This window comes from Gadus macrocephalus, chromosome 21 (assembly GCF_031168955.1).
Source record: "Gadus macrocephalus chromosome 21, ASM3116895v1".
Taxonomy (NCBI): Eukaryota; Metazoa; Chordata; class Actinopteri; order Gadiformes; family Gadidae; genus Gadus; species Gadus macrocephalus.
In genome coordinates this window covers 13,163,597-13,183,207 of record NC_082402.1, presented here as the reverse complement: position 1 = coordinate 13,183,207, position 19,611 = coordinate 13,163,597, and the positions used below count along the sequence as shown (strand labels likewise).

General features: G+C 48.3%; 1 protein-coding gene across 1 annotated transcript in view; it reads right to left on the bottom strand.

Moving 5' to 3' along the window:
* The window catches only part of map3k5 (mitogen-activated protein kinase kinase kinase 5), a 50,806-nt gene extending 31,332 nt beyond the window's left edge, over positions 1-19,474 (bottom strand). The window contains exons 1-4 of the mRNA XM_060042439.1: positions 18,298-19,474; positions 7,813-7,952; positions 6,533-6,556; positions 759-952 (exon numbers count right to left, since the gene is read on the bottom strand). Of these exons, the coding sequence (XP_059898422.1) occupies positions 759-952; positions 6,533-6,556; positions 7,813-7,952; positions 18,298-18,850 (911 nt within the window). The 5' untranslated portion in view covers positions 18,851-19,474. The remainder of the gene's footprint in view (positions 1-758; positions 953-6,532; positions 6,557-7,812; positions 7,953-18,297) is intronic.
* Positions 19,475-19,611: the final 137 nt, after the last annotated feature.

The following is a 19,611-nucleotide window of genomic DNA, read 5'->3' as shown; positions in this document are numbered from 1 at the left end:
ATCTGAGAGCGTGGCTGTGTTTAAGATCACCAAGAGCTCATAAAACCACAGGTAATAACAACAAAGCTTATCAAAGCTTAAGTGCCAGTCACTAAGTACGCATTAGCTACTTGAACACCGGACGTCGTGTACGGTTACGTTGGCATGAAGTGTACAAGCACGAGCAAGACCTGTTTTTTTTTTGTTGTTTTTTGTTGTTTTTTTTAAATCAAGCGCAGCACAATTGGATGTCTTTACATCATTGCCATCATTGACCAACAATGCAGGATCTATTGTGAGTCAAACACGGAGGCAAACACCTCTTCCTTTGCACGGGGATCAAGGGTGACACGAGTGCACAGACAGTGCCTGGAACAGTGACGTAGGTGTGCTGTAGTGCACGTCCACGTGAACGCGGCCGTGCCTTTGGCAGGCGCCCCGGCGTCCACGAGAACAGAGGAAACAATAGCGTGTTGTGCAGGACTATTCAACACTGCCAGAGCAAAATGGCCCACTGACAGCAGCATTTATACCCCATGAAGACCATGCTTCTTTATGTCGTACCCCGAGCCCTAACTACATGTTGCACTTGACTTGTGTTCAACGCTTGTCATTTGAGCTCTAAAGAGTTCAAATGACAAACGTTTTTTCTGATGAATTCATTCCAATGAGGACTTTCGAATGAATGTCCTGTTCCTGAGGTGGCTTGCGTGCGTGCGTGCGTGCGTGCTGTGCGTGCGGTGCGTGCTGTGCGCGCGTGCGTGCGTGCGCATACTCACTGGGAGTTGGCCTTGGGCACTTTGAGCAGCTGGACGAAGCGGTCCAGCAGGGGCATGCAGATGGGTCCGAGGAGCACCTCGAAGCTGGGCTGCATCAGCTCGGTGAGGCCCTTCATCAGGCTGCTCTCGCAGCAGTACACCTTGCTGTGGGGCGTCACCATGTAGGGGATGAACGTGTAGTTGGCCGAGCACGTCTGCAAGGGAAACGGAGCGTTGAGCGCCGGCACTTTTGCAGCGTGCTCTTGGCAACGTGGCGTGTGGAGCACAACAATGAGTGTGGTTTACTGTGGGAAAACACACACTTTTTTTTAACTGGGTTGTTATATTTTAAAAGTGTTGCTAGGAAGATTTAAGAGATATTCTGGCAGACAAAAGGAAAATTCTCAGGAATTTACGAGTTCTGGCGAAGTTATGAGCCATGATTCACAAATAACTGAAGTGTTTTATCTTGTGACAAAGTATCTTGGCTCAATCTTGCTCTGTTTTTTCAGAAAAGAAAAAGGAGGGAATGTGGGTAGGTTATTGTTGAAATCAATCCATTATTAAACTTATGGTTTGTGTTTATTGTATTTTTCATCTCATGAACACATCAAATGTATTACGAAATGATGAGAGAAATTATTAATAAATATAACCACTGTTCTGCACTTTGCTGTTGCATTGCCTTCATTCAGTCATACAAAAGGTGGAATTCAGTGTCTACACTTTTGGGGTCATAGGTAGAAAATATTGGCAAATATTTGTTGGGCCAACAATTACTTATTTGAATCATGGTCAGACTAACATTTCCACTCATCTATTCATAACACAATAGGCTGCAGGATCAGAAAATGTCAAAGCCCTTTTTCCCAGATCCACTGTTGACGTAGGCACTGTGCTTCTCCTCTGTACCACAGTATTGTTTGATTGTAATTTGATAGTTGGCACAGCCACCCGTTGAGGTGACTGCACCTCCCTCTGTTTGGGCCAGTTTGGATTGAGACCGCTCTGAGGTCATGTCTGACCTATCAGGGCATCTCTGCCTGATGTTTCGGGAATCCACTCTGCCTGTCAATCCAAGGAGCGTGAATGCAACACATCTCAATATCACAAAGCCACATGGAGGGAGGTGGCGGAGCAATAGACTGGTTTTGGTAATTCATTTAGAAAATGTTGCTCTCTTCTGCTCTTTTCCACTTAAACTCTCTCAAATTGCACATTTAATGCTAATTGTACAGCCTCTTAAAAGAGGTTCATCACAAAGGGGCGTGGCTGTCTGAGCTTCATTTGAGCAGGGTGGATGGCGCTACCTCAGATCTATTGGTTTCTGGTCAGGGTTAATCATTGCTTTTCCTCTTTGTTGTGTGCAGTGGGCGGGCTGCCGTTAAACACGACATTGTTCCGCAGGAGGAAGTCGATCCGGAGGGATGTCTGCAGCGTTTCCTATCAGCAGAGTCAAACGCTGAGGTGATCACGACGGGGGGGACGGGGGGACGGGGCTAAATCACACCAGAGGACCATGTATGCACATGGAAGTTACTGTGTGACATCCTATAATGCTCCCTTTCTGTCCCTCGGTGGCTTCACATAAAACAATATTAAAGAAAATGAGTATAATACTTCTATTCATTTGTATAGCACATTCCCGTCCAAGTTTTAAAATGCCATCGCTTTGTAGGAAAACCATTCACACACAACTTGGTTTGAATAAAGAAAAAGAGAAGAATTAGAAGATGATAAGAAACGAAAACGCAAAAAAAAAAAAATAACTAAACTAATTGGACGATCGAACAGCAGAAGCCTTTCTATCGTGTTCAAAACTTAGTGTAACGTCGAGGCTGCCATGTACATTCTGGGACTCTCCTTCTGCAGTCCTGGACGCTCTACGCCTTTGTTGTTCTTTCCCAGGCAGAGCCAGTGGCTGACCTCTGAAGCCTCCAGTCTAGATAAACATGTTCCTGCAAACGCCTGCGAGGTATAAAAGAAGAACCCGCTCACAAAGCATGCATTCACCCAGACCACATGGACAGAGCTCAATGAAGCGCATTATCGGCCTCTCGACAGCCAGTCGCCTGCCCTCTGCACTGGGAATAGGGTGTGCACACACACACACACACACACACACACACACACACGGTCTGAATTCCAATGACTTATCTTATGACCATCAATATAGAAAAAAAAACATAAATGTTAATGCTAAATATAACTGGAATATAATATACAGAGAATCATATAGGGTCTTTAAAGAGCAAAACGTTTTGACTGTTTCCATCTGCCGGGGGGATGTATACGATTTGTGTGGGATCTATTTGACCTCAACCGCTCTCCACACTTCCTGTAGAAATGTCTTCATGTCTTCATAATGTGTGTCCACGGTCTGAGCACCCTGTTGGTCGGCCCATCTCTCTCCGTTCTAGCTGGTTAGAGCCAGACGGAGCCTATGAAGCAGTGAGTGGCAGGGGGAGGATGGGACACGGCTCCACGGAGACTTTACATGACAGGCGTCTGCGTCACTGGATGACTACAAAGCAAGAAGTCATCCAGCAGCATTCATACCCCATGGAGACCAAACTTCTTTATGCCATAGCCCTGAGCCTTAACAACATGTCTCACTTGACTCGACTCAAATGTTTAGCTGAGCAGAAATAACAAACATCATTCTTATCAACTCATTCCGATGAGTGTTTACCGTCATATCAAATGAATGTCCTGTTCTTGTGGTGTCTTGTTCTTTCTCGTAATGCCATTTTTCCAGAGAAGCACTTTGTAAAAAATGGGTTGAGGCTTCCTCAGAAGTAGCACATCATTCCATTCAATCTCATGCAGGGAGTGTGTGTGTGTGTGTGTGTTACAGAACAAACAAAGCAAATGGGATTATCCTCGATCTCATCGCTCCTCGCCTTCTTTCAGTTCAGTAATTTCATGTTAAATCTGACTGTTTTTTAACAGTTTTCTTGCTTTAGTTTCCTGCTAGACGTTGTCAGAGTTTGTGATTTCATGCAGCTTGTAGTGGCAAGGTCTCTCTCTATTTAGAATATGTTGTTGAACTCAATGAGACTAACCTGGTGACACAAAAGGCTAAAGAAAATTAACCGAACAAATAAATAAGCGCTGCATGAATTAAAATACGGCGCGAGACACGCATTGGGTCGCGTTCATGCACGGAGACACAAAACAATGGACCAATCATCGGTGAAATCTCATTAATCAAAGACCAACACCCCTCCCCTCCCCAACGGTAAGACAGAGATGTGGACTATACCGCGAGCGGAGGCTCTGCACACGACCCCCGACAGAGAACCTGAAGTCACACAGCTGGCACCGTTCAACCCCCCCCCCCCCGGAAGGTGCCTGCTGCCTTTGGGTCTTTGTGCAGGCTGCACCCCCAGCACCTGCACCCAGGAAGCTGCCTGGTGCCTGGGCTCTGACTGGAAGCAGCCGAAAGAGGAAGTGGAGGGCGTCATGCAATCGCTTCTTCCGGTGTATCAAATTCCAAAGAAATGTGAGAAAAGGTCTCCCCAGGACTGGGGGGGGGGGGGGGGGCTGACTACTGCCGTACGTTATCAGCTTCTGAAGCAGAGATACTTTGTGGATCCCATAAGGGAAACTGGGTCACATTACAGACGCTGCCATTCAGGATTAGAGTATGTAGTATGTAGAATTTAGTGGCACTTAGCAGAATGGCATTTATAGATATAATTTTCATAAATATTTTGTAATTAGTGTATAATCCCAGGACAATATTATTCAGTGGGTTGTGTTTCGTTATCTAAGAATTAACCTTTTATATCTACACAGGGAGCGGGTCCTCTGACACGATGCGACGCCATGTTTCACACACACACACACACACACACACACACACACGTGTAGCTGACTGAATGTGTATTGTCGACAGTGAGGACCTCACTGCTGTCAGAAGGGGATGAGTGCTTTTGCTTTAAGATGAGTTTGTCAGCGAACAATGCATGTGACATGGTGCAGGTGGATGGTGCACTCAATGCATCGAAACAAAGAACACTCCTCGTCCTTCTCCTCCCTGATCAAACCCCCGAGTGACGAGGAGAGATGCACATGGCAGAGTGTATGAGTCAGACGGAAAGTGAGGAAAGTGTGTGTGTGTGTGTGTGTGTGTGTGTGTGTGTGTGTGTGTGTGTGTGTGTGTGTGTGTGTGTGTGTGCGTATGTTACAGTAGAATAACTGCTTCAGGAGTCAAATCTCAACATGACAGAGAGAACACACACACACACACACACACACACACACAGTGTTGTTGTTGATAATTAGCCCTTTTTATTTTTTATGCCCTCCCCAGAAGTCATTAGCTCACGGAGGAAGTAGACCCAAATTACCAGTCAACCACAGCCCCATTACACCTGCCGTCACACGGCTGAGCAAACATTGCTGCGTGCTACGGCTCCCTAGAGTGCACTGGCACTGCACCCGCAACAAAGGACACCTAAGTGCACTCACACAATGAGAGGGCCCTGCACATGGACTAATACAATAAGAGAAATACAAGGGGAGAGAGAGAGAACAGGGCCTGAGGGAGATCAGAGAACGAGATGAGATGAGATGAGATGAGATGAGATGAGATGAGAGGAGAGAACGAGAACGAGAACGAGAGAGAGAGAGAGAGAGAGAGAGTGAACGAGAGAGAAAGAGAGAAAGAACGAGAACGAGAGAAAGAACGAGAGAGAGTGAGAGAAAGAGAGAGAGAACGAGAGTGAGCGCGAGAGAGAACGAGAGTGAGAGCGAGAGAGAACGAGAGTGAGAGCGAGAGCGAGAGTTAAAGTGACAAAGTGAGAGAGACACCAAAGAGAATGAAAGCGATGTGGGGGGGAAGTTAGTGTTCACGTTACGAACTCGCGCTGCGGGTGCTAGAATAAGCGTTGGGGGCAACTCTGTCTCCTTCTCTCTCCTGGGGCGACGGCCACGTTTCCTAGCACTACCAGGCCAGACGTAAACAGTCACCGCCCACCGTAGCCCGGGGAAACCGCTGAACCGGTTCCCCCGGGTTGAGACTGCTTTGCATCTCCTGCCTGATGCTGCTAGACTGGGGATGTTTGCAGGAGGCCAACACTAAACACAGCCAGCATTCACTTTCTAACTGCCTTGCCTTGAACAACAAAGCAAACAACATGTGTATGGTGTGTCCTTGCCTATTGTCTTGCCTCTGTTTCCCCAGGCCCACAATAAGCTGGTTCCGGTCCACTTAGTGCAGTGGAATATGGGTTTCGTCTTTGCGTCAGCGATGTGCGTCTGCTATTTGTTTTGCTTTGCATACCCATATTGACTCCCGAGTGTCCCATGTTGCAAACGTCAACTCTGAACTTGAAGTCGCTGCTCAGAGGCATGCGTGCGCGTGTGTGCGCGCGCGTGCGTGCGTGTGTGCGCGCGCGTGCGTGTGTGTGCAGCCTGCCCTTCAAACTATCTGCTTTGGTCTTTCAACTCAGTCACTGAATATTAACGCTGATAGCAGCCATTGTTTCCCAGCCCCACTTTGTATTGATTAGATCGCGCTTTGGTTTGAGTCTCATGGTTTATTCGGATCTATAGCAATGCCCAGTAGTCATTCAAACCAAGAGACTCAATCATACGCAATGTAATCAATGCACAGAATTGATGATTGGAGCTTAGAGGCTGAGGCCTATTTTTCAGGTCTCTGCCGGAAAATATAAGAATGAATTAAAAGACACATCAGTATGTATAAGGCCAACAGTCTGAGTTTGTAGCCTGTGGTTAGATGTGCTCCTACACACTGGGCAGAAGATAAGACAAGGGTTACTTACTGTGTTCTTCTGGCAAATGATTTCCTAGAAGAAACAAAAGAGAAGAGAAAGTATTCAACTCAAAACATACATTCCCTTTGCAAACAGAAAGGGCGTTACAGGAATTCCGTACCCAGGCAAACATTCAGTACATGCGTTGAGTGCGTCTTGTTTCTTTCCAGGGAATTCCGAAATTCGGGCACTGGTAAACAGCCTACGGATGAGTCAGGAATGTATGTTTGTGCTAGCGTCCAGACTGAATTCCTGTGGGTTGCAAACACCCGTTGTAGGACAGCATCGAGCTACCAGAAGGACGGAGGTCAGGTAGACGGCAGTTGGGAGGAAAGGGGGATTTGGAATTTTTTGGAAAGTTTGGTCTTTAGTTCATAGTTGGGACTCGTAGAGGGTGGTAACCATCACACACAGGGTCTCTTCTTTCTAAGACTGAACCATGTTTCCCCAGACGTCGCGGGACGATGTGTGGCCGGCCACCGCCCGTTCCCCCAGCCCGTCCCAGTGTCTGCCTGCTACTGGTGGTCAGACCGACAGGGTTTCTCTTGGCTCAATGAATGCTCATGCCTCCTAACGTCTCACCAGCAGAGCCCGAGGTCCGGGCCGGAACACAAGGAAGAAAGGCTGAATTCGAACCTTATTTCACATGGCCCGGGTGAAAATATCTCATTTAGATGTAGACCATTTTGTTTAAGGAAATAGAGAAATTTCCCATAATGACACTTTTTTTTTCTTTGCCTTTCATAATCAAAACACTTTTCATTGTGTAACCTTTCCATCTAAATTATCTAGTCCATAAATAAATAAAAACACATCAAATCGTCCTCACTGGAAATAGCTTTCATTAAAACCATTCTGCCGATCCAATCCCGATGCATTTATCTGACAAATCACAGCTTTGTCAATCCAACCCTGGATAGAGAGACTGCAAATCGTTGCCCTTCCCAACCCTTTAACAGCTCTCGGGCTGCATGAGTACAGCACGAGCCCACACAGCGATACCGAGAGTGGCCTACAGCCATAACTGAAGTAGCTACATTGTAAAAGCAAAAAAGGAGAATGTATTGATAACCTCCAGAAAGAGTATTGCTCAAACATATAAACTTAACTTAGAAGATTTAGCAGCTGAAAACCACAGACCAATAACGTAATAGATCTGTCAAAACATATATTGTAATTGAATTGAATTATCATCGTCACATATTTCTCCACTGTCATGACATCATGTTTTCTTGGTCAACTGTGGGCTCCGTGTCTCAGCGGGGCGCCCCCTGTGGCGGGAGGCTCACCTGCAGGGACTGCAACGAGTCCGAGTTGGAGTCGCAGTAGAGGATGATGTTGTTGGCCATGCTGAAGCTCTCCCTCACGCCCAGGTGGTAGAAGAGCGAGGGCTGGCGGAAGGCGTCCGTCATCTCCACCACGGCGATGTCTGCTCCGGCCGGGGGCCGCACAGGGAAGACAGAGGGACGGTTAGAGGCGCTGGTAGCAGGACACTCACAGCGGGGGGGGGCCTGGGCTGGCACTGGCACATGCCACCCCCCCCCCCCCCCCCCCCCAAGCCCTCCAAAAGTATACACTTCACAAAATGTATTACGTGTGTTATTCTGTTTAAATTTGTCCACACGCGTCCTTGATTGGCAAGCGTGCTGAACTCATTATGCCCTATGTAAGGCGGGACATCAGCACGGTCCTTTAATGATGTGGTTAGTATGGTAGAAGTCTTTGGGAGATCAGAATAGGGTCGAGCATTGAGGGTGTGCATCCGCGTTGTTAAATGACGTTCACAGAGTCAAATGGAGTCATACCAACCATGCACGAGCTATGTCGAAGAGATGACCTGTTTAATGAGGTGAGGGAAAGCCCGTACATTCTATAACAGGGATGAGCTCAGGAATGCTACTTAGTTAGGTTGAAAGCAGCAGCTATACGCTAGCTGTTGATCAACCCAGGCAGCGCTTTGAAGAGCTCCTCGGACCTCTTTGAAACGCAGCAGAGCAGACAGGGAGAAGGAATAGACCTTAAAGAGCTCCACCCAACTATACAATGTCCTTTTGACCCGCAGCACCACTGGGAAACCTAAAGCAAAACTGCTATTCATGCGCCTGAAGTGACAATGCATGGCTCATATCTCAAGGAACTGGGAATGAGTTCAAGTAAATGAGACATTCAAGTGATTTAATTAAGAAGGGGAACAGTGAAAAAGCCAACATCCTGAAGACCTGTAAGTGTTATTGTCTAAGTGATATTGATTGTTGTCTAAAACGCACATAATTGTAATCTTTCTAACCACAGTATCAACACTTCTTACTGATTCCAATTTTTACAAGCGACAAAATCTCTTTTTTGGGGACCAGCCAGAAATACTCAATCATTTTGCAGGCCCGTTATTTTAGTAGGTGTAGATAGATAGTAGTAGATTAACTCTGCACACTGGAAAGATCAAAGGGCCGATAGCAGGTTATGAGACAGACTGATGAGACGACACAGGTAAAACTGACCGATAATCAACGACAAAGAAGCCCATGTCGGCTGTCTGAATCGCTCACACTAAACCACCCTGAAGTAAGGCCTTTTTCCACCTGTTCCCCCGGAGAGTGCTCTGTGTGGTTCCTAACACCTGCCTGGAGCCTCCAGCTCGGAGCCAGCGGGTGGGTGAGTGGCACACGTCACGCGGCAGAGCACCAAGGCAATCAGACTATCAGATCAGACATTACCTCAAGCCAAACAGATGCACCATCTCACTGGGGTTTGATGCCATGGTGCCAGGAAAACCCAGAGAGAGAGAGAGAACAACAGAAAGCGAGAGAGAGCGAGAGCGAGAGAGAGAGCTGCAGCCGAGTTCTTGTTCCCCAAAGCTGGAGCTCGTTATGACCTCAAAACGGGGTCAGCCCTCACATGGGTGGTGAGGGTGGGGGAGGCCCAAGGAGTACTGTGCTGAGTTGCTAATGCAAATTCCAATAGGAAGTGGTGAGGGCTGCGTGATGGTTCAGCTTCATGGTCCCACTCCTTACTAGGCGGTTTGAGCAAGGCATCCGCTGCACAGTAATGCGCAGCAGAGCGTTTAAGGCGACAATTTGAAGTACAATCGACCACTTCTGTTGTCAGCCTCAAAAGGTGTCTGTCAATAATGAATCAATCGGGTGTCTCCTTGCATTCCAACCATCTTTTGAAAGACATGATTCATCACATTAATGTTTTTTATTGTGATAAAATGTTTTTTATTACAATGTTGTGTGAAACCTCCATGTGCAAAACATCCAACCTCCAAAAGCCCCCAGATCAGGCTTCTCTGATAAACCTGTTCATTGAAAGCCACACAAAACCACTAAATCCTGACATCTTAATGTATTTTGCTAAATCAATTTGTGAATAGTCCATGGTCCATTATGAGTATTGAGCAATTGCACATCATAACAAATTGAATAACCTCAAATATGTTACCCCTTAATAGGCGTGCTGTTTATTTTTCAGGAAACATCAGCGCACCGTTTGAAGACACATCGTGGCAGAGGAATGCATTACCGCTCTGTTTCTAACCAGAGCGGTAGTGCACCCAGAGAGACACATCGACGTGGCAGAGAGGAATATAGAAACAGAGGGGCAATGCACCTAGAGCCGCAGCGGGAGGCCTCACTCAGTTAAATGTCAACAGTTCCTCCACCACAGCCATGAATAAAACATCCCCTCTCCACTGGGAGGGGAGCCTCCCTCCATTACCACAGCATTGAGAAATGGGTCGAGATGGAGACACCGTTTAGATGCTCTGGTCTACTTTAGTCAGCCGAAAGGAAGGAAATGATCCTACTCCTGTGTTTATGTTTTGTCTTGCCCAGCTGTACTTTGTATTTTTTTATAAAAAGAAATGCAATCTTCATTACCTTGAGGACAGCAATTGTGACAGACACAATGTCCCTCGAGATTGATAAAGTCCTCTGAATGACATTATTGGACTGCACTGTGCGTGCGTGCATGCGTTTGCGTACGCACGCGTGTGCGTCAGTGCGTGCGCGTCAGTGCGTGCATGATGAATAAAACCCATCACATGACTACCATTAAATCCCTCCAGTGCTCATGCAACCTAACCTACGGACGGCCATTATAAAAATAGATCCATGTGACGCAAAGCGCTGCTGTGAAGAGCAACATATCAGAGCAACATATCAACCCCTCCACACACAAAGGAGCTCTTAAGGCCTCCAGCACAACAGGCTGTCAGAACACCAGTCAGAGCACCAGGCTGTCAGAACACCAGTCAGAATACCAGTCAGAGCACCAGGCTGTCAGAACACCAGTCAGAGCACCAGGCTGTCAGAACTCCAGTCAGAGCACCAGGCTGTCAGAACACCAGTCGGAATACCAGTCAGAGCACCAGGCTGTCAGAACACCAGTCAGAATACCAGTCAGAGCACCAGGCTGTCAGAACACCACTCAGAATACCAGTCAGAGCACCAGGCTGTCAGAACACCAGTCAGAGCACCAGGCTGTCAGAACACCAGTCAGAATACCAGCCAGAGCACCGGGCTGTCAGAACACCAGTCAGAAGAACATCAGTCTGAACACCAGTCAGAAAACCAGGCCTTCAGAATACCAGTCAGAAGAACAGCAGGGCTCCTCTACCCACAGTGTGTCCCTTCACCTCGGTGCCTCAGAGATCCGGAAGCCATTACCGTTCAGAGAACAGGAACCAGGCTGAGAGCGCTGGGCAGAAAACTAGAGTGCGCCAATTCATTTTCTCTACTTTTTTTCGTTTACCCAGTTGGCTTCCCCAACTGCAGCGCACAATACACACAAGAGCCGTGTGAGCGTGTGTTTTGAACACACACGCGGGGCACCGGGGGAGGCGTCTGTTAGAGCCCTGGTTTGGTTGGGAGCCGATTGCCGGTCCCAGTATTAATTGATTTCCCGCCCACGGGCAGAAGGAGCCGGAGAGGAAGGATTACATTGTTCCCTTTTTCAATGTGTGTTCGTTTGTGTGTCTGTGTGTCTGTGTGTGTGTGTGTGTGTCTGTGTGTCTGTGTGTCTGCATCAGTCGGTGGTTCTTATTAGTTTCTGCATAAGTGACGTGCGTTCCTCTCACCAGGGGATGGGCCATTCAAAAGAACAATCAGGGCAGGATCAAGAGGGACTGAGCGCTGCCACAGCAGTGACGCAATGTCTCTCTACCCCTCCCGCTCTGTTTCTATTAGAGAGGGCAGCACATGGCTCAATACATGCATAAGGGACCCGTCACCCGTCTTAATGAAGGCACTTGTCTTTAGTCGAGGAACAGGTTATCAGTCATGCACGCACACACACTCACACAAACACACAAACCACAGGGACAACACCCAGCCAAAAATATCACAATCAAAGCTACAAGCCGTCAACAAAAACATGTAATCTCATCATCATCACACATGTCACACGGTATACGACATCTGGAACAAAGACACGCATACACAAAAACACACACACACACACACAATACTTTTATGATCAGATGTAAGTAAAAAAATAAGAGAGCAATGTATAAGCCGACATAAGGGAAGGGGTCAGAGAGTAAACACGGCCAGTGAAGCCGGGAAGTGTTCAGACTCTTCCCGTAGGCCCTGTGGTATACATTTTCCCCTGGCGTTCAGCCTCTGCTCGTAGGGAGCTGGGTGGCTGCGTCTGTGTGTGTGTGTGTGTGTGTAGGGGAGGGAGGGGGCTCTGTGGAACGTAAACAGTGGAAGGGCTGTATGTAGTTGTCTCCGAACTCCCGAAGTGGAAAGCCCTTCAGGCCCGCAGCTCCACTTCCAGGAAACGCGTCTCCAGCAGTAGGAAAGGACTCCTTTCTCATGTCCCGACGCCCATATGGCTGCCGCGCCTCTGCCGCCTGCACGACTCTGAAACACTCTGCCGCTGTCGCGGCTGACGCGTTCCGCCCTGTGTTTTTTGTTTCCACTATCTCGGTGGAACTGATCAAGAGCACGCCACAGAACAAGAGGACGAGACACGGGCTGCTCTCTGCGCGTCAGTGCGCACGTCACAGCCTTGGCCAGCGCCTGACACAGGCTGCAGCAACACCTTCCAAAGAGGGAGAGGTGCACAAACAAATGCAGGAAAAACTATCCCTGCACAAGTATGCTCTCAGGTCGGCGTCGCCTCCCTTCCGGACGAGCAGCTGTGATGCAGGCGTTTACGGGCTGTGAGAAGGCAGGGAGGAATGCCAGACATCTCACTGCACACGGGGGGAATTAATGCTATATATTCTCACGCCGGTGGCGTCAGTCTCCTTGGGAGTGGAGCGCAAAGAAGATAAAAGAGGGAAAAACAGCGAGGTTCCGAGGCAACAGAATCCCATAATGCAATCGTGGAAAACGACGAGATGATGATAAATAAAACCAATAAAGCCACATATTTTTATTAGCCCATGGCAGTCATGCAAACACCACCCACTCACGGGACAGAGGCCAAGCGTAAAAACACAATGGCTTTCCATTGGTCGAGATGCCCTGCCCAGTCTCATGCTTCTGTTATTTTTAGACAGGCAAAGGAAAAGACACACGGTGGCCCATCCCCTCAAAAGAAGAGAGGAAAGCGCGCGCGCGCGCGCACACACACACACACACACACACACACACACACACACACACACACACACACACACACACACACACACACACACACACACACACACACACACACACACACACACACACACACACACACACACACACACACACACGACCTGCCAGTAGCTCAACCAGCCCCTTGCCCGGTGGTCCGTCTCCCCCCACCCACCCCTCCACATACACACACAGTATTTCACACAGTGCTATGCCACTGCTGGGTGCACCAAACGGGGTGGAGGGGGGACTGGGGAAGGGGGGGGTTACTGGGAACAGAGTTTGAATTCATTCAAATCTGACTGAGCGTACACACACACACACACACCCTACAAACACACACACACCATACAAACACAGACACACACACACACACACACACACACACACACACACACACACTTTGAGGACTGAGGGAGTTGCCCCAACATGCCTGCTTTCTATTAACTGGCTCCAGGTTTCTGGGTTAAACAGAGTTCCCTTTAACAACCAGGTTGTGTTTTGGTGTGTCATTTAGGTTTGGGGGGGAGGGGGAGGAGTCAATGTTCCTGGCGGAAGCATGGTCCATAGGCCGACCGAATGCTATCCATGTGTTACGTATTTTAAGAATCTAAGCTACCCGCACATAGACCCAATGAAGCAGGACCAAACATATAAGCCGTAAATACTATACATAGCCACAAGGGGAGCAAGACCTTATTGGAGGCTGCTCCAGCTACAGATGGTAGCGCCTTTTAAATATATGAAGAAGCCGAAGCCATTACGGCACCCCGGCCACGCCCACTAGGCCACACCCACTTGACGGTCTCTACCTGAGGACCGATGGCCCATAGTAGCCAGAGATTTTCAGCGACACCCGCGAAGGGTCACGGGCCTCTGCCCGTGACCCATAGAAAGCCAGAGATTTTCAGCGACACCCGCGGACAGCCACGGGCCTCTGCCCGTGGCTGAAAGTAGCCAGAGTTATTATCTCTCACACGTGTTCGACACGATTCCTACAATTCCCTCCGTATAGCTTCACTTACCATGCCGAAACATGCCGACGACTTTATAATAAATGAAGTGAGTTCAAAGCAACCCGGGATTGGACAACTTTCTTTGTGAATATGCAATACATGCAAACATTACCGATTGACGTATTGAAATCCCTTTGCCCTCGTCTAAACAAAACACAGACGACCTCTGACCCCTGTGACGCCGCAGAGTTGTGTGCTATAATAATGATTCAATAATTGAGTTTGATGCATAACAAAACCCTTTTTGTGCAAAACATGGTTGCTTTTGCTTTTTTTTTTTATGGTGCTTGGCGTTATACACATTGAGTTCAGTTGATGTATTTTGATTATCAGGGACAATGTAGAAACAGGCTTTTGTCTCGAACAACAAGAGATATGCTGCACTATCGCCTCTGGCTCGTTTCCATCCTCCCACGTTCAGGACTGAAGTGGAGAAGCATAGCAGCGTAGTTTAAAAGAGGGCCTGGCAGCATCCAGGTAGGATGTACTGGCCAATAGGAAGGGCCTTAATAAGCCAGCCAGCCAACCAGTGCCTTCACATGAGCGAAGCCCCTCCCCTGCTGAGCCCAGGGCAGGTGCTCCCCTCAGCTGATCTGAGACCTGCAGATCTGAGACCTGCTGATCTGTGTATAGCCTGGCTTCACGTCCACCACTAATGCAAATGCTTTTGGTGGTTGGTCTTTCCCGCCTATTCCCCGAGGAAATTGCTTTCGGTCTCAACACATGTTGCGTGTTATTAAAAAAAAAAAAAAAAAGCATTGAGGAGGTATATATTTAAGTATATTTTAAGAAGTCCTTGTTCAGCCATTTATTTGAGCAGCCGCGAACTGGTGAGGAAACTGAACAGGAATGTTACAAACGGAAGATGAGTCAATGGCCGAAATTCATTTTACGAGAATAGCACAACTATTCTGGCATTCCAGACCAGTTCTCGGCGTTCCCCTTGAATCAGCAACAGCAATAGTTCCTACTAGCCTCATACGTCCTGTTGCGTCACTATGGATAAGCAATTCAACGAAAAATAGCCTTCCCCTTTTCCGTGCATTCTCTTTTTTCCATGCCATGACGTACTACGCGACAAATACTTTCTCCACCGGCCCAGCCGCCCTGTTCCCCCTTATCTCTGCGTTCCCTGTGCTCAGTATCGGTGGGAAAGTATTTTTTCCTCCCACTGTGGAACACGTGGCAAGAGAGGAATTCATATCAGTGCTTTTGACCCGAGACGTGTTGTCCTCTGTTGACTTGTGCAAGGAGCAGCAGATAACCGGTCCCCCCCATCAAAGGGAGTTGAGGTTGGTCGCCCGACCGCGTCGCCTTTCCCCCCCCCGCCCCTCGCCGGGCCAAACCGAAAGCCCCGGCAGCAGTGCGGAGATATTCCTCAAGCTGTGCCGCTGCGCCGGAAGCCTTCCTCACCTCAAGTCCCGGGGTGACCCCTGAGCAGCAGCAGCAGCAGCAGCAGCGAGGGCTCGTTGTGTAGTTGGGCCTAAAACTCCCACTGACCTTCTGCTGTTTCACACACACAGCGCAGACACACAAAGAATTACAACGACGACAGCCACACCTACAACAGCGAGAGAAACTACAAGCAACACTTAAAACAGGATCTACGACCAAATCAACCTAAAGAAGGACTACAACATCAACTCCTCTACTATAAGCAGACCAGCAACGCACCGCCATCAATGAAAAAGTGCAATGGGAACGGTGCACACTTGGCCCTCATCCAACACACACACACACACACATAATAGCTCGCTTTATGAGCACCCTCATGTCTCACCTCAATAACAGCTCATGTACAATGACTCAAGTGTGTGTATGAATGTACAGTATACGTGTGGGCCGTGCTAGTGTCCTTCACCTCAGCATCCCTTCCTCTCCAGATCTCCCTTCTCCTCAGTCTGCAGGCCACACTTTTGAGGGGCCTGTATAGTGCAAGCAGCTAACGACAGATGAACGTCTTAAGGTATGTTGTGTGCAGCTGACACCAACGCTGCACGCTAATCAGAACAAGGTGATAAATGCAGTGTTTTTTGCCGTCAGTGCAAGCATCTGCAATGCATGCCACAGCTAGCAGAGGACTGGCTTGACCCACACTCTCAGGCACAGGTGTGTGGAGGGCAGAGAGGAGGGAGGGAGGGAGGGAGGGAGGGAGAAGGAGAGGGAGGATATGAATTGGGGTACGAATGATCGGAAAAGTATCATCATTTTCATTCCTTCCTAAACAGCCATGCATGACCGCGCCTGAGACCACCAATAATATCACCTCCAGCACGGTGACACAAAAATATATGATTGCCAATAGAGACACAAAACGCCATGGAAAACCCTGTGGGTCAGTATTCCTGTATCACCCACGATTCTTCAATGATTTTTGCACTTGGGTTACATCTTCATGGTTGAATTCACTTATTGTAAGTTGCTATGGACAAAAGAGTCAGCTAAATTAATGTATCGAATGGGAAAGACCTGCTATGCAGTACAGTGTGGCTGAAACGATTCGATTCAGCCATTCGATTCATCGGTTAGAAGAACATTAGTCAGTCGATTCGAAATGTAATTGTGATCACTAATGAGTTGTCTCTTTAAGGCAACCAAGACCAAACACGTGCTACTTGTAGATGAGAAACCAATAGCCATTTGGCAGCATGTCCTTTTCATTCAGATCAGTGCAAAACAACTGCTACCGTTTCTCTTGGCAGTTCGTCAGGCGAAGCATGCAAATATAGCACCTGGCGCTCCACGTTGTTGACGTAATAAGGTGATCCATGTCATACACTAAATGATTAGCCTCAATGATTAGGCTAATAAGTAAGCCAATTAATCAACAGACTATTCCACAAATTAAACAATAGCTGGTTGCAGATCTACAGTACATTCTTCATTCAAGTAAAGCAAGACAGAAGAGGTGTTGTCTGAATCTGTGCATCTCCTCTGATTCCCGAAACTCTTCCTGAATCAGAGGGGCCAACATGAGGGGTTCTGTCTCTTTATCGCCTCTGGTCTCTGGTCTCTGGCATCAGTTCAGCATTCATCCGTTTTTCCCACGAAACTAAAGTAAAAACTATACACATTTCTGACCTCCCGTGTGAGTTTACGAGCGGGTTCCCAGCGGGATCTTCCGCTCCACGGAGGGAAAGTGCAGACTGTGGTCGTTGTGTTTCTTATACTTGACTCATGTGATTCCTTGAAGCAAGCGGAGACATGGAAATTGTTAAAAAAAAAAAGAGTCGATACAACATTTGTTCCCAAGGCGGTGTTGGCGACAGAATGACACCAAGCATTAGTAATCTCCGCCATACAATATCACACCATCTGCGGCATGCTACCACATGACTATTCATGTTGGATATGTCAAAGCCCACGTGACTGCCAGACAACTGGGTGCCACATGTGTGCCATGTTTAGACTGCAGTGCAATCGCATTAGCCTATATCTGTGTTAACACCGATTCCATGCGATATGACTGGATATGCCCACATCGTGCAAAAGCCTGAATGCACAACAATGGCATATGTCCTGAAAATGTTGTGTTACACTTACAGTTGCACACTCATGGGGAAAGTGAGTGAAATGTGCAGTATTGCATGCAATGGATCTTCTTCTGTGAAAAGGATGGTTGTGCATCAGGACACATCTGACTAAGTCAACACAACGAGAGAGGGGAAACTGCTCGCAGTCGAAAATAAACTCAGATTCCAATGGAAATTCTGGCCTCACACACACTGATCCCAAATCATGGAGCATCAACAGGGAGAGGAACATAAGGGGGTGGGGGGTGGGGGAGAGTGGACATTTGGAGCTGTGGGAGGAAAACTGTCACCAGCGGAGCATAATAATCACAATACATGACTTCTGTTCTGAATTTCCTGGAGAAAATATTAGAGAATAACTTAAGAGGGGGGGGGGGGGGGGGGGTACTCCAGCCATGACACACAATGTTTCATCACGACACCTTTAAGAAGGAGGGATGGGAACCATAGCAACTAGCACTGGCAATGGTTTCTGAGAAACAAGGTGACGCAACCGCCCAAAGATCTCTGACCCCTGCACTTACATGAGTAATGTTTTCGCTCTGCACTTTAACATGACTGCGTTGTGAGTTGTTGATCTAATGCAACGGCAAAACAGAGTCATCATTGTAGGCCCACACAGGCTACTATTTGCTCACCTGCGTTGTAAAAGCGATCAAGCACCAGCGTCTCTCCAAAGTCCAGTTTCCCGAAGTGCACGGTCTCCAACTTACTTCCCAGGGAGTCACAGGCGTCTTTCAGACACCGCAGGGCCAGGTTCTCTGCATTGCTCCCCTGACTCAGTTCACTGTTTATCACATAAGCCACAGTCACCTGCCTGCCTAATTTGCACGACTTCTCCGTGGTCAGCAAACCACCACCACCACCACCACCACCACCACCACCCCCGACCCCACCGCCGCTGTCTGCTGGACAGTTGGAGGCACGGGGACTGGCGATCACTGTCCCACCGCCGACAACTGCAGCAGAGTCCTGCCAGAAAGTCCCTGCTGCAGGAACAACACGAACACCGTCCTTGCTGCTTGTGGTGGTGGTGGTGGTGCTGCTGGTGGTTGTCCCTTCGCGTGGGACATTGCCCTGATTCGGGCACGGGTCAAAGGCAGGAACCGATAACATGATCCCGCACGACTCCTGATTCATCATTGTGTCAGTAAAAGTGTCACAAAGCAGCTTGTCTTCTGTGAGTTCCATCCGTCCTCATGGTTCTATCCGACGCCTGCAGAACGCAGGGCTGGTCCGATGCATGCTACACGGTCGCGTTGACGTGCACCCCTTCCTTCTGCAGTTGCAACACAGGTGAACAATAGCTCCGGGACTTCTGAGTGCGCACCTTTCACAAAAAATGCATGCTTGGTTTCAGTTTGATTGCAGCCGCAGCATTGCCAGAGTTAACGCACCGGGGGTTGCTTTGCAGCCGACCTGAAACAGTCACGATTCAGCAGAAGCAGGAGCCCGCGGTGGGTCGAGGTGAGCGAGCTGTTGAAAACCTGCAAATGCGTTGCATTCCTTCCCAGCGACTCCGCATACTTGTCAAAGTTGAGCAAGAATAATCACGAGCGTCTACTTGAACGAACGCTACAGTAGCAACCAAAAGCGTGAGAAAACGCCTGCAACGCGACGTAAATCAGCAGCGGCGGCGGGAGATTGAAAGCGTTGAATCGCTGCAATCTTGTTTTATCTCATCCAGGAGAAATCGAGCAAACTGTGAATACCTCGACGCGAATTGTACGGCCAGTACACAAACCCTGCCCTGTTCCCAATGTTATCGCCGCTGTCCAGACTCGCACACACACACGCAAGGGTGGAGATTGTGATTGTGAGCCTGTGTAAGTGGGCGGGGAAATGACCATATTTGGAATACAGCAGCCGCACAGTACTCGGTTTCTAAAAGGAGGGTGGAGTGGGGTGGGGATGTGTGTGTGTGTGTGTGTGTGTGTGTGTGTGTGTGTGTG